The sequence below is a fragment of the Pleuronectes platessa genome, chromosome 7 (genome assembly GCF_947347685.1).
Source record: "Pleuronectes platessa chromosome 7, fPlePla1.1, whole genome shotgun sequence".
NCBI classification, from domain to species: Eukaryota; Metazoa; Chordata; class Actinopteri; order Pleuronectiformes; family Pleuronectidae; genus Pleuronectes; species Pleuronectes platessa.
Genome location: NC_070632.1, coordinates 12236570 through 12248853, shown reverse-complemented (window position 1 = coordinate 12248853; position 12284 = coordinate 12236570). Strand labels below are relative to the sequence as shown.

Genomic DNA, 12284 nt, shown 5'->3' with positions numbered 1-12284 from the left:
GGTATTGTGTTATTTGTGAAAAATGAATAAACGAGTCGACTCCTTGCTAGCGGACAGTGAAGGTTACCTGCTTCAACAGTGCTTGAACGGAAACCTCTCATCTGTCTCCCACCACCTCGGCTCAGGACTTCTCCATCCGATCAATCATCCATCCTCCTCAATCATCTCACCCGAAACAAAACATCCAACATCCACCTCCGAGGAAACACCGTCCAAAAACAGCTAGCCCGACAGCTAGCTAACAGTTTGTTGTGCTAACGACACGAGACGCTACGTTTCAACCTCCAACACAGGACAACAACAACCAACGTTCGAACCATGTCTTCCCAAGTGAGACAGAACTTCCATCAGGACTGCGAGGCTGCAATCAACAGGCAGATCAACCTGGAGCTGTACGCCTCCTACGTCTACCTGTCCATGGGTTACTTCTTTGACCGGGATGACCAAGCATTGCACAACTTTGCTAAGTTCTTCCGTCATCAGTCGCTGGAGGAGCGTGAGCAAGCTGAGAAGCTAATGAAACAACAGAACCAGAGGGGGGGACGGATCTTCCTCCAAGATATCAGGAAACCAGAGAGAGACGAGTGGGGCAGTGGGATCGAGGCTCTTGAATGTGCCCTGCAGCTGGAGAAGAGCGTGAACCAGTCACTGCTGGAACTGCACAAGCTCTGCGCTGATCACAATGACCCACATATGTGTGATTTCATCGAGACGCACTACCTGGACGAGCAGGTGAAGTCCATCAAAGAGCTTGGAGACTGGGTGACCAACCTGCGTCGCATGGGAGCTCCAAGCAATGGCATGGCCGAATACTTGTTTGACAAACACACCATGGGCAAAGAAAGCAGCTAGATCCCTGCATAGTTCCTTCACAGACGCCTCTTTATATGTATATTTGTATCATGCGTCTAAGTATTTTAAACAATATTAAGGCGTCTGCATGATAGTGGCTTGTCATTTGGAACCTGTTATATTCTTCTTTACATCGCCGTTTCCTGTAATCTTAACATCTATGACACGCCTGAGTGCTATTCCATTCCAATCGTCTCTCATATCTTGCTCTCTCTCGTTTAGCTGCATTCTTGTCATTACTATGTGTTTGCTGAGTTTTATGCCAAGAACTGTTGAAAAATTGAGCCCTCTGGATTCTGAAAAAAAAAAAAAAAAAAAAAAAAAAGAATAAACAACTTCAACAATGATCTCAGACTATATCTACAGTCTATATTCATCCTGCTCCCACATCCACATTTTACTAGAGAATGATGTTATTTGTTCCACAAATGTGGAGCTGAGACATGGAGGGTTTGTAATGATGTTTTCAGTTTTCAACTGAGTTTAGTTTTTCCTCTGTGCTTGGAGTTTAAACCTCTTGATTTGTTCAGCTTCATTCTTATTTTGAACAAATAAACAAAACTGATATTTAAAAAAAATAATAAAGAATCTCCCTTTACAAAGCAAAAATTTGAACTTTGAGGCTGAATTTCTCCAAAATGATACAGTAAATATGCTTGATACTGAGTGAGTGAACAGTCTGGATGGTCCTGAGGACAACTGTAGCAGCCTGTCTCAGAAATTATGGAATAAAGGGATTTTACAGAAGGGTAAATATTGAACATAATGCTTTTTTCAATTCTAAATAATGAACTTTAAGGCTGAATTTCTCCAAAATGATACAGTAAATAGGCTTGATACTGAGTGAGTGTACAGTCAGGATGGTCCTGAGGACAACTGTAGCAGCCTGTCTCAGAAATTATGGAATAAAGGGATTTTACAGAAGGGTAAGTATTGAACATAATGCTTTTTTCAATTCTAAATAATGAACTTTAAGGCTGAATTTCTCCAAAATGATACAGTAAATATGCTTGATACTGAGTGAGTGTACAGTCAGGATGGTCCTGAGGACAACTGTAGCAGCCTGTCTCAGAAATTATGGAATAAAGGGATTTTACAGAAGGGTAAGTATTGAACATAATGCTTTTTTCAACAAAAAAAAAGGAACTTTGCCTTTTTCAATTCAAAATAAATGAACTTTGAGGCTGAATTTCTCCAAAATGATACAGTAAATATGCTTGATACTGAGTGAGTGAACAGTCTGGATGGTCCTGAGGACAACTGTAGCAGCCTCTCTCAGAAATTATGGAAAAAAGGGATTTTACAGAAGGGTAAATATTGAACATAATGCTTTTTTCAATTCTAAATAATGAACTTTAAGGCTGAATTTCTCCAAAATGATACAGTAAATATGCTTGATACTGAGTGAGTGTACAGTCAGGATGGTCCTGAGGACAACTGTAGCAGCCTGTCTCAGAAATTATGGAATAAAGGGATTTTACAGAAGGGTAAGTATTGAACATAATGCTTTTTTCAACAAAAAAAAAGGAACTTTGCCTTTTTCAATTCAAAATAAATGAACTTTGAGGCTGAATTTCTCCAAAATGATACAGTAAATATGCTTGATACTGAGTGAGTGTACAGTCAGGATGGTCCTGAGGACAACTGTAGCAGCCTGTCTCAGAAATTATGGAATAAAGGGATTTTACAGAAGGGTAAGTATTGAACATAATGCTTTTTTCAACAAAAAAAAAGGAACTTTGCCTTTTTCAATTCAAAATAAATGAACTTTGAGGCTGAATTTCTCCAAAATGATACAGTAAATATGCTTGATACTGAGTGAGTGAACAGTCTGGATGGTCCTGAGGACAACTGTAGCAGCCTCTCTCAGAAATTATGGAAAAAAGGGATTTTACAGAAGGGTAAATATTGAACATAATGCTTTTTTCAATTCTAAATAATGAACTTTAAGGCTGAATTTCTCCAAAATGATACAGTAAATATGCTTGATACTGAGTGAGTGTACAGTCAGGATAGTCCTGAGGACAACTGTAGCAGCCTGTCTCAGAAATTATGGAATAAAGGGATTTTACAGAAGGGTAAGTATTGAACATAATGCTTTTTTCAACAAAAAAAAAGGAACTTTGCCTTTTTCAATTCAAAATAAATGAACTTTGAGGCTGAATTTCTCCAAAATGATACAGTAAATATGCTTGATACTGAGTGAGTGAACAGTCTGGATGGTCCTGAGGACAACTGTAGCAGCCTCTCTCAGAAATTATGGAAAAAAGGGATTTTACAGAAGGGTAAATATTGAACATAATGCTTTTTTCAATTCTAAATAATGAACTTTAAGGCTGAATTTCTCCAAAATGATACAGTAAATAGGCTTGATACTGAATGAGTGTACAGGCAGGATGGTCCTGAGGACAACTGTACCAGCCTGTCTCAGAAATTATGGAATAAAGGGATTTTACAGAAGGGTAAGTATTGAACATAATGCTTTTTTCAATTCTAAATAATGAACTTTAAGGCTGAATTTCTCCAAAATGATACAGTAAATATGCTTGATACTGAGTGAGTGTACAGTCAGGATGGTCCTGAGGACAACTGTAGCAGCCTGTCTCAGAAATTATGGAATAAAGGGATTTTACAGAAGGGTAAGTATTGAACATAATGCTTTTTTCAACAAAAAAAAAGGAACTTTGCCTTTTTCAATTCAAAATAAATGAACTTTGAGGCTGCCTTTTTCAATTCAAAATAATCAGAATCAGAATCAGAATCAGAATTATTTTATTTGCCAAGTATATTTGCACAAACAGGAAATTGCCTTGGTGTCATTGGTGCACTTTAACTTAAAACAACAATATAAAAACAACAATATATAACTAAATAGAATAAAATAGAATACAAATATATACATACAGTAATGAACTTTGAGGCTGAATTTCTACAGAAGGATACAGTAAATATGCTTGATACTGAGTGAGTGTACAGTTTGGATGGTCCTGAGCACAACTGTATCAGCCTTTGTCAGAAATTATGGAATAAAGGGATTTTACAGAAGGGTAAATATTGAACATAATGCTTTTTTCAACAAAAAAAAGGAACTTTGCCTTTTTCACTTCAAAATAATAAACTTTGAGGCTGAATTGCTCCAGAATGATACAGTAAATATGCTTGATACTGAGTAAGTGAACAGTCAGGATGGTCCTGAGGACACCTGTATCAGCCTTTGTCAGAAATTATGGAATAAAGGGATTTTACAGAAGGGTAAATATTGAACATAATGCTTATTTCAACAAAAAAAAAGGAACTATGCCTTTTTCACTTCAAAATATTAAACTTTGAGGCTGAATTGCTCCAGAATGATACAGTACATATGCTTGATACTGAGTAAGTGAACAGTCTGGATGGTCCTGAGGACACCTGTATCAGCCTTTGTCAGAAATTATGGAATAAAGGGATTTTACGGAAGGGTACATTTTGCACATAATGCTTTTTTCAATTCAAAATAATGAACTTTAAGGCTGAATTTCTCCAAAATGATACAGTAAATATGCTTGATACTGAATGAGTGTACAGTCTGGATGGTCCTGAGCACAACTGTGTCAGCCTTTGTCAGAAATTATGGAATAAAGGGATTTTACAGTAGCATAAAAGATTGGCTCGCTCCGTATCATGGACTACCGTACACTCTGTAATACGGGCGCACTTGAAATCAGGAAAAGACGAACGTCTGCTCACTTGACCACGAAAAGACGAACGTCTGCTCACTTGACCGCAGTGAATTCTGCTGGCCCAGTTAGATGATTGGATCAGGAACATTTTGTTCAGAAATCTGAGTCCACTTCAGATCTCACCTCTACTTCAAAATGATGTGAAAGATAAAGTGTAGCGCCAACAAGAATAATTTGGTAAACAAAGAGTATGAATTGTCAGACCATAGATTTCTGAAGGATTTTTGTATGCTGCACATGCGACAGGGGAAAACCCTCGGGCTCAGGTCGGTATGGGCCAGGTATGGACACAAAAAACAGAATTCCTGTCAGGTTAAAAAAGTATTTAGGTGAAAAAAACCTTAATCAATGTATATTTCGTGTTGTGATGTGGTATAATGTCTTCAGAATAATATGGCTGCAGCTTTAGGGCACCTGACTCCAAGCGGGTGTTTGTGACAGCAGGAGCTGGCAACTCTGCACGGACCCAGCCAGAGAGCTAGCAAGCTTACATCGTGGCAGCGGCAGCTCGTAGAGGCCCTTCCGGTGGCAATGGAAACTCCCACTGATATGTAAAGGCAGCTGCCACAGTGGCCACCCTGTTTGAGGGTAACCACTTCTGTTTATGACTTATACCGTGGGATTTATACGTAGTTTATAAATGTTTATCAGCGTGTTACTGTTCTGAGTAGCAAGAATAATTGATCTTTATTTCTCCACTTGTAAAGTGAAACGTTTATTGAGCATTTTATGGGTCCATGCCTTTTATTTTTGTCTATTGTTAATTTATAAGATGTGTCTGTGCCACACCTCAGACTCCTCAGTGACACAGAACAAATAACATCATAATATTTTTTTTAAAACCCAAAAAATCCAGTCTCCATGGAACAATATGATTTCTAGTCAGCACATAATGTAGATGAGCACTTGGGCTACCCACACTAGTTTTACCTAAAGATCAACGAGAACAAGGTAAAGATGTTTTTTTTTTTCTCTTAAGTATTGTGTCCTCATATTTCTTAGTAAGTGCGTTTTTTGAACTGCATAAAAAAATTAAGTGATATTAGTATTGGATCCTTGGGCTATTTGACATGTTCTGCTGTCAAAAAACGTTTGATGACATCATTACTACTTTGAACCGTAACAATGTGCAACATGTGACAAGTGGATACTTTACTACATAACCATCTGTACATTCAGGTATTTCCATATGTATATTTATGTAGCCTATTGTGCATATCTTTATCTGATTCAATATCTTGTCTTTTTCTGCAGATATGCTAATCAAATAGTTTTTTGAATTTATTGTTAGTTTCCATGTGCATGTCTTTCCTTCACTTGTCTTGTCTAGCCCCCTGCATCACACTGACTCTGCCCCCCACCCGCACATTATTTATCTCCATAAGTTATTGTTTATTACTGTATATATTGTCTCACTGTATATATTTTTGTTTTGTTGTTTTTGTTTTTATGTACAGTGCACCAACCACACCATGGCAATTTCCAATATATGCAAATATACGTGGCCTGAAAAAAGAATTCTGATTCTGATTCTGTTGTGTAACGGTGCTTTTATGAATAGAAACAGAGGCAGATCCCAAACAGAAGGTAGCTGCTATAAACAGAGTGGTAAGAGAGGTAGCTGCCACTGTTTTAATGCAGCTGCCGGAAGTGACTCTACAAGCTACCGCTGCCACGATTTGAGCTTACCGTTACTGCCCAGCCGGTGGAGTCTGCTCGTCGCTCAGCTGAAGCTCCGCATAGGGTCTTTCTGTGGTCGCCGGTTAGCATCATGGCCAACGTCGTGGACACCAAGCTGTACGACATCCTCGGAGTTTCACCATCTGCCTCTGAGAATGAGCTCAAGAAGGTACGAGACGTCTGAAATGAGAAGGGGAGATTTGCCGGTTTGAGAACAGAATAAAGGAGGAAGAGAGGTCACCAGCGAAATGTGGCCTAAACACAAGCTAATCGACGCGGCTAGTTTGCTAATCTAGCCGGGGAAGCTAAGCTAGATATCGGCTAAATACTTAGTGGCTCGATGTTATTTTTTTTTACCGAAAACTTTAAAGCTACACCTTGACGATGGTAAATTTCCCCTCGGTGTTCGTCATTTTCATTGTTTCTACACAAGTGAATTTGGAAGATTTAATTTATTAGCCCTAAAATCTAAAAACCCGGCTAACCACGAGTCTGATAGCCTCCCGGCTATCAGATGATACATTCCAGAAAATAACCCTCACCAAATCGGAAGCAATACGCGTTAGCTTAGCAGTTCACTTCGATTCATGCGCCAGTAAAGCAAACCAACGCGTCGGTGCAACATTTGGTGACGCTGAACGTTGTGTGAAGTGTAGCCAGTGGAAAGGGGTTATGGTTGAATTCGCTAGCTAACGTACATTTAGCTACTGTACTTAGCATTACGCACGTCGCTGTGTTCGCCACAAAGTTCACACAACATCAGGTAGTCACGAATTGTTCGTAATGTACAACACTGCGTCTCCTTCAGAGCGTCGCTTCATTGTTATTTTATCACGTGCAACCATCACATTTTACGTCATTAAATAAAACCGAATAATTCTGTACATTATTTTGAGATCGCTGCGTGATCGACACGGCTATTCAAATTCATCTTGCTGGGTTAACTAGCGACGATGTTCTCCACTTCAAAATCTTTGTTAATGCCCGAAATGTTAGTGGAAAACTCATATACCAGAGTATCATCATAGATACTCGTTGAATTAAACATAACTGCTGGTAAAGCAGGATAACTCAGAATATGCGGAATTTCGAACGGAGCTTTGTTTGCGTCTCCACCACACTTGAGGGGCCAAGGTGTCAGAAGCAGAGATGCTCTTGACAGTGTCCTGATGTTTTTGACAGCACACCCACACGTCCAGGCCTTGTCTTGGCAGGACAGTTCATTGACTTAGTGATTTGAGTTCTTGAAGACATTGTTCACGTTTCCTTTCTTTGTGTAAATTGCAGTCCTACCGCAAATTGGCCAAAGAGTACCATCCGGACAAGAACCCTGATGCTGGAGACAAGGTATGAGGCACCAAAGCATGTCTTTGTAACTTCAGCTATGTCATTGTTCGCAGCTGGAGCTCAATTTGTCAACAATGAGGGCAGAGAAATAATGCCATTGTAGAATCATAATCACACAGCCTAACTCTGAGGATTAACACAATGAGTGCACAGTACATGAAATGGATTTTCACTAGAGAAAAGTGCAACAGTTCTTTATTTGTACTGCTCTGTTCCTCAGATGTTGCAAAAGTGTCTGTCTTTTAAATTCCTTTTTAACTTAATAAGATGTGCTCCTCAAAAACAAACCCTCTTGGCTCTCATTGCTGTGATGTACTGACTGACTTTTGTTTCATGCACATGTTTTGCAGTTCAAAGAGATCAGCTTTGCATATGAAGTACTGACAAACCCAGAAAAGAAGGAGCTTTATGACCGCTGTGGAGAACAAGGGCTACGAGATGGAGGAGGCGGAGGGCCTGGCATGGATGATATCTTCTCTCACATTTTTGGCGGAGGACTTTTCGGGTTCATGGGGGGACAGGGCAGAGGACGCAACGGAGGCAAGAGGAGAGGAGAAGACATGGTACACCCTCTGAAGTAAGTTTTTTGCTTTGATGCTGCTTCAAATACAATATACTATTGTCCAAATCTAAATTTTCTTTTGTCTCACAGAGTTTCTCTTGAAGACCTCTACAATGGCAAAACCACTAAACTGCAGCTTAGCAAGAACGTGCTCTGTGGTGCCTGTAATGGGTGAGTCAGCTTTTAAAGTTTTGGTCTCATTATTAAAAACATATATTGATATAAAGTCCAGACTGATGGTGATTTGTCATATCTTCCTGCTAATAACACTGCACATACATGTTTGCCATGCAGTCAGGGGGGTAAGGCAGGAGCAGTGCAGAAGTGTGTGGCATGTCGAGGACGAGGCATGAGAATCATGCTCAGACAACTGGCCCCTGGGATGGTCCAACAGATGCAGTCAGTCTGCACAGACTGCAATGGAGAAGGTAATATATTCACTACACCCACATATTGGAGGGGTGATGCATAGTCATGAGCAAAACAGCACTTTAAATTCTCCAATCTTTGTTTGTGCAGGTGAGGTGATAAATGAGAAGGACCGCTGCAGAAAGTGTGAGGGTCATAAGGTGTCTAAGGAGACGAAGCTTCTGGAGGTGCATGTGGACAAAGGCATGAGGCACGGACAGAAGATCACGTTCACTGGGGAAGCTGACCAAGCACCCGGCGTGGAACCAGGAGATATAGTCCTGGTGCTGCAAGAGAAAGAGCATGAGGTAGCCTACCTGTGTGCGTTGAAAAAGAGAAAAATATAGAATATTCCACCTGCAGGGAGTGTTTGTTAAGTTCGAACAGTTTATTAATTGAGATTCAACAAACCCTATAACTATTAAAAATGCTTTAATAATTATTTGTTGCATAATTGTTCATACATTGTTAAGCATTATAATGTTAAACAAAGATTCAGGAAATTATTATTATTCCATACATAAGTTTATTATTATTCTAAAGGCATATTTTATCATTGTTTGTAGGAAACCTTTGTTACTAGCATCTGTTTAATGAACCTAAGAAATAACTTTGTTCACAACCAATGTAAATCAGGAATTCCGCCGTGATGGCAGTGACCTCCACATGGTCCAACGCATCGGCTTGGTTGAGGCTCTGTGTGGCTTCCAGATGACGGTCGCACACCTGGACGGACGTCAGCTGCTTGTTAAATACCCACCTGGCAAGGTCATCGAGCCCGGTAAACCATCTTCATACAACTTTTTTGGATTTGATCTCTTTTGTTACGCATTCTTTATTCCCAGAGACCATTTAAGTGAAAATGGGGAGATTATTGCTTTTAGTGTTTAACGCTGCAATTAAGGAGTTCGTGCCAACATTTATTTCTGGACCAACGAATTAAAAGTATTTAAGAAAACGTGTTTGCAGGCTGATCCCCTTAAATATGGAATAACGGTTGAGCTGTTAGTTGCAGCCTTAAGCACAGTGAGAAATAACTCTGCCAGCCATTGTGCAGCTACTGATAATCTTATAGTTTACAAAAATCTATAATCTCCTGGAAAGTAGTAATATGACATAAACAGTGTATATGTAAATGTCAATATTTTAGAGTTTAAAATAAAAAAGTTAAATGCTAGTATGTGATGAAAAGTATTATCGTAGAATTGTATTTAAATGTAATTCAAAAGCACATTGGTGTTCTTAAATCAAGCTTAGTTTTTGTCTGACAGTTTATGATAAAATATTCCTCTCCTCAGTTCACAGTACATACAGGAGCCACGGTCTCACACTTCATCATGAGATTCTAATTGTGTTTTCATACCGTTGTACCCCTTGTGTTTGGCAGGCTGTATTCGAATGGTGAAGGGCGAGGGAATGCCTCAGTACAGAAATCCCTTTGAGAAAGGAGACCTTTACATCAAGTTCGATGTCCAGTTCCCTGAAAACAACTGGATCAGCCCTGAAAAACTGAATGTGAGAGACAATCATTAAATATCGCTATTTGCACAATTTAAACTCCAGTAATCCTGAGTGATTACGGTGACATGATTTTAGTTTTTTTTTTTAAATTCAATAAATTTCTTTCAGGAACTGGAGTGCTTGCTGCCTGCTCGTGCTGATAATCCAGTCATCGCAGCTGATGCAGAGGAAGTTGACCTGACAGATTTTGACAAGAGTCAAGGGTCCGGAAGTGGAGCCAGGAGAGAGGCCTACAACGATAGCTCAGATGAGGAAGGGGGCCATCATGGCCCAGGGGTGCAGTGCGCACACCAATAGAAAGACTCATCCATAAAGACATGCACATACATAAAAGCATAGATACATGACCATCCCTCAAGTCTCGTTGCTAACACTGTTCAAGGCTTGATGCGCATACATGCACACTTCTCTCCTTTCATGATTCCCGTGAAAAAGAGATAAACACACATACATATATACGCATACCAACCCTCCTCAGTTCCATGGTGCCCATAAGTCAGAGAGATGCTGGACGTGTGATGACCATTTTTTGTGTGTTTGGACAGTAGTGCTCATCAAAACCTCCTGCAAGAAGGTTCATTGACGGCTCAATGCCTCCCTGTTTTCATCCCAGGCTTTTCCCTTTCACTGAGGGAAACACCTGTCTAGTGTATAAAATGCAAATAATGTTGACTATCTTGTATATGGTGTAGTTAAGTCTCACACAAGCGCATGCTGCTTCTCGCCGAAGGTCTTGCACACGTAGATCCAAGGTTCGGACACAACAGAGAAATTTGACACTACACCTGTGTAAATTTCAGTGTGTCACCGCTATCAAAGTGTCCTGCTGTCATAAGAGCCGAACTGATTACAGCCCTTAAAGAGTGTCCTCTTCACAGCCCAGCTGAGAGCCGCACGTTTCACCACCTCATCCCCGATATGATCTCTCATATTTAGAAAAAAAAGAGGCTTGCTGGTTCTGCTCAGTCCCCAGCCGTCACATCGCTACAATATTAAAGCCTTGAGTGTTGCACCTGTAAGCCAGGCGCCATGTTTTCTTAGTTCGGAAATTAAGATTTCTTTTTTTCCTCTTTGTTGGTTTGAATGTTCATGTGTTCGAGACCACAGAGCTTGAAGCTAACTGTACTCTTCCTTTGAGTTGCAGCCACACTTGTGTACTTTGAATGTGTGTAATGCAGTGACTCATTGAGTGGGAGCTGCTGTTGAATGTTCAGGTTTATTAGGGTGATAGATCCTTCTGCGTTTTGTTGGACTGCAGTGTGTGGACAATATATAGGGTCAATTTACGAGGAAAAAACTGAATGTTGATTTGCTGAGAGTCTCACTCTCGTAGACATGTCTCTTTTTTTCCCCTTCCGCTCACCAGGACTGAGATCCTCCTCTCAGACAGGAACACCACCGGGACCGCACCAAACCCCCTCTTTACTATACATTTCCCTGCATCGTAGAGTTGTCAGCCACACCTTTGTCCTTTGACATTTTATCCCCAACCCCCTCCATACCTGTAAATAAATACAGCCACAGTCCATAGGTGCATTCAGGGTCTACAGCAGTGTCCTTCCTGTCATCCCAAGATGATTTCTTACACAAATGATTTACGGCCAATATATAAATATTAAGTTTATGTGAAGAAGAGTTGACGGAACCTCTGTAGACTATAAATGCACCTCTGCGGCCCATCGTGTATGTAATTTAGGCCACATGGGATTCATATGTACACAACTAAAGGGGGGTCACTGATTAATGACGTTACTGTTGATGCTTATGTTTGTCGAAGATAATTAAACTATAATAAACAGTCGATACAAGTTAGTGGAGATCTGTCATATTTCAATGTGCCTTGTCATATTTTGCAGAAGAATATTACCAGAACAACAAAGTGGTTTCAAACTTTTTAAATGAATAGTGAACCATCAATCGCTTGTGGAATTTGTCCACTGTTATGGAGAAAATGGAATCAACCAAAAATATTTTTTATAAGAACACCTGAATTAAAGCAGCTGTTGTATCTCAGTCTGCTCCATCCTCTGTTTCTTTACTGTGGAAGGCAACTGGAGCCAGGAGTTCCTTGAATCCTGCAGTATTTCTGAAGGATAAAAAAAAAAGGGGGATAGAGAACATTAGTTTGGTGTTTTCTATCTTAACTGATAGGAGTGGAGTGTCACTTGCCTGTCTCGTTTGGACTGCAGGACGTA

At 40.0% G+C, this 12284-nt stretch overlaps 2 protein-coding genes across 2 annotated transcripts; both read left to right on the top strand.

Moving 5' to 3' along the window:
* The first annotated feature begins 281 nt into the window (after nucleotides 1–281).
* On the top strand, nucleotides 282–982 carry LOC128445101 (ferritin, heavy subunit-like). Its single transcript, XM_053427870.1, has one exon. It carries the CDS (start codon nucleotides 319–321, stop codon nucleotides 850–852), a length of 534 nt encoding a protein of 177 aa, XP_053283845.1. The 5' UTR covers nucleotides 282–318; the 3' UTR covers nucleotides 853–982.
* A 5260-nt stretch (nucleotides 983–6242) lies between these two features.
* On the top strand, nucleotides 6243–11901 carry dnaja2b (DnaJ heat shock protein family (Hsp40) member A2b). The gene is made up of 9 exons (XM_053427192.1): nucleotides 6243–6420; nucleotides 7539–7598; nucleotides 7949–8175; nucleotides 8251–8331; nucleotides 8455–8588; nucleotides 8680–8876; nucleotides 9205–9349; nucleotides 9956–10083; nucleotides 10198–11901. Exons 1-9 carry the CDS (start codon nucleotides 6343–6345, stop codon nucleotides 10384–10386), a joined length of 1239 nt encoding a protein of 412 aa, XP_053283167.1. The 5' UTR covers nucleotides 6243–6342; the 3' UTR covers nucleotides 10387–11901.
* Nucleotides 11902–12284: the final 383 nt, after the last annotated feature.